Source organism: Callospermophilus lateralis, chromosome 7 (assembly GCF_048772815.1).
Source record: "Callospermophilus lateralis isolate mCalLat2 chromosome 7, mCalLat2.hap1, whole genome shotgun sequence".
Taxonomy (NCBI): Eukaryota; Metazoa; Chordata; class Mammalia; order Rodentia; family Sciuridae; genus Callospermophilus; species Callospermophilus lateralis.
The window spans coordinates 45,707,509-45,709,656 of record NC_135311.1 but is presented as its reverse complement, the minus strand read 5'-3'; the positions used below and the strand labels follow the sequence as shown (position 1 = coordinate 45,709,656).

The window sequence follows — 2,148 nt, the reverse complement described above, 5'->3', positions numbered from 1 at the left end:
TTACTTATTTAATTTTTTTTGTATAAAAAGATTTATTGAAATTTATCAATGACAAACAGACATAAAACTCAAAGTTTGGCTCTTCTGAGGGGCATCAGAAAAACTGGTGCAGATGTTCTTTTATACAGATGAAACATGGGTTAGGAAATAACACGTCACTTCTAAAGCAATCCAGAAGAGGGAACGAAAGCAAACCTGTACATTCACTAGGAATTTGCAGTCATTTCAGACTTCCACTAGGTAAGAAAATACAATTTTGCATTAGTTTTCCGTGCTCGGGTGTATGAAAAAAAACCCAGCCGACATGCAGCCACGTCTCCAGCGCTCAGGTCTGTAAAAATGTTCTAAGCACGAAAGTACACATGGAAGAATTATCCTGTCATTTTCATAAAACAAAGCGTTCTAATATTTTACAGAACAAGATAGGACAGTTTTTTTTTCTTTAAAGAGGCTGAAGTTTGAGGGTTTGTTTCTTCTAATTATAATCACCAAACCCATTTCACTTGTAATTCATAAGCTGCTGTTCTCCGCTCGAGGGCTCACAGCTCAAGAGTACCACCGAGTCCTCTTTGAAAAGCGAAGCCCACCACCATCTGTGAAGGGGAAAAAGGGATGAGAGATGGGGAATGTCCCCAAACCAGTGCCAAAATACGCCTTTAGGTTGCTATTTACAAACCAGGGCGCTGGATGCCTCTAGCAGGCCCAAGAAACACAGAAATCACCTGAGCCAAAGCAAGTTAGCGGTGTAGCTGGTATTCAGCCCCTCCCAGGAGCTGAGTGACCAGACTGAGGCCGGCATGGCTTTCAAACCAACTCTGGGGACTTGGGACCTACCAGGAAATGTAAGAGACCTCCAAACCATCCTCTTTGAGAGTAAGGAACAAACGCTCACTTGGTGTGTACTCAGCTATTGCATTTACAGGGACAAAACCAGACACAAAGAAAAAGGAGGGGGGAAAATAAACAGTGGCAGTAAAAACAGTATTTTATTCCACCCCCTCCCGCCCTCGCTGCCCCAGCAACCCCCAGTACACTTTCCCCCTCTCATCCCCACAGCAGCATTACAGTCAGAAAAAAATAAGTTTCAGGGGACAGGATTTGGAGGAGGGGAGGGGATACAGGTAAAAACAGTCAAATCACAATAGGAATTTTTCAAAATAGGTTATTCCACTTAGTCATCGTCTTCTCCCTCATCCTCAGGTTCTCGTTTTCGCTTCTGACCCCTTTCTTCTTCGCCAAGTTCTTCCTCATCTTCCTCATCGTCGACTTCCCCGTCCTAATAACCTTCTTCATCCTCCTCCTCCTCTCCACTCACATCCTCCTCTTCCCCTTCCTCCTCTTCATATTCGTCTTCCTCATCTTCCACTATCTGAGCATCTTCATCATACTCCTCCTCCTCCTCATCCTCCTCGTCATCGTCCAGACCCTCCACATAGCCCTCAGCATCGGAGTCCTCCTTGTCTTCCTGGTCAGAGCCACCAAGATGCGTGCTCTGTGGGAGGAGCTTGAACACGTTTGCTCGGTAGTCCTCCAGGTTGGTGACCTCGCAATTGGAAAGGTCTAAGCTCCTGAGGTTCTCTAAGTTCTTCGGTGGCTCTATTGTGCTGAGGTCTTTGATTTTGTTGCCACTTAAATTTAGATGCGCAAGGTTCGGACACCTTTCTGCCAATACTTCCAGGCCCCCTGCGATTCTGTTTTCGCTTAGTTCGAGCTTCTTAAGTTTGTTTAACTTTGGGAAGTTGGCGACTGAGGTGAGGCCTACATTGATTGTACTTAGGAATTCCAGTTCTTCCAATTTGTCTGTGAGGCATTCAATTTTGCCTGCATTCCACCTGTCCAGGACAAGTTCTTTCACATCAGAGGGCGTCCCCACGATCCGCAGCTCTAAATGGATCCCTTTGTCCATGTCCATCTCATCGCTCTCTCTCTGCAGAGGATCCCGCGCCGGCGGAATTCAATCAATAAACCCCGAACCCACAGCCGCGCGTTTTAGGACTTTGAAGGCTCCACCAGCTCCTCTCAGTTCTCCTACTTATTTAAATTTTAATTGGTGAGTGCTCATTTGTTTAAATGTCAACGTGATACCAAGTACATAATACATAGACATAGGATAGGCCTGTATAATTGTAAATGCCATGTATAAAATCC

The 2,148-nt window shown here is 45.2% G+C and overlaps 1 protein-coding gene across 1 annotated transcript; it reads right to left on the bottom strand.

The window, feature by feature from the left end:
- Positions 1 to 1,076: 1,076 nt before the first annotated feature.
- LOC143403770 (putative acidic leucine-rich nuclear phosphoprotein 32 family member C) lies at positions 1,077 to 1,912 on the bottom strand. Its single transcript, XM_076861952.1, has one exon. The coding sequence runs from the start codon at positions 1,910 to 1,912 to the stop codon at positions 1,277 to 1,279; it is 636 nt and encodes a 211-aa protein (XP_076718067.1). The 3' UTR covers positions 1,077 to 1,276.
- Between the last annotated feature and the right edge of the window lie 236 nt (positions 1,913 to 2,148).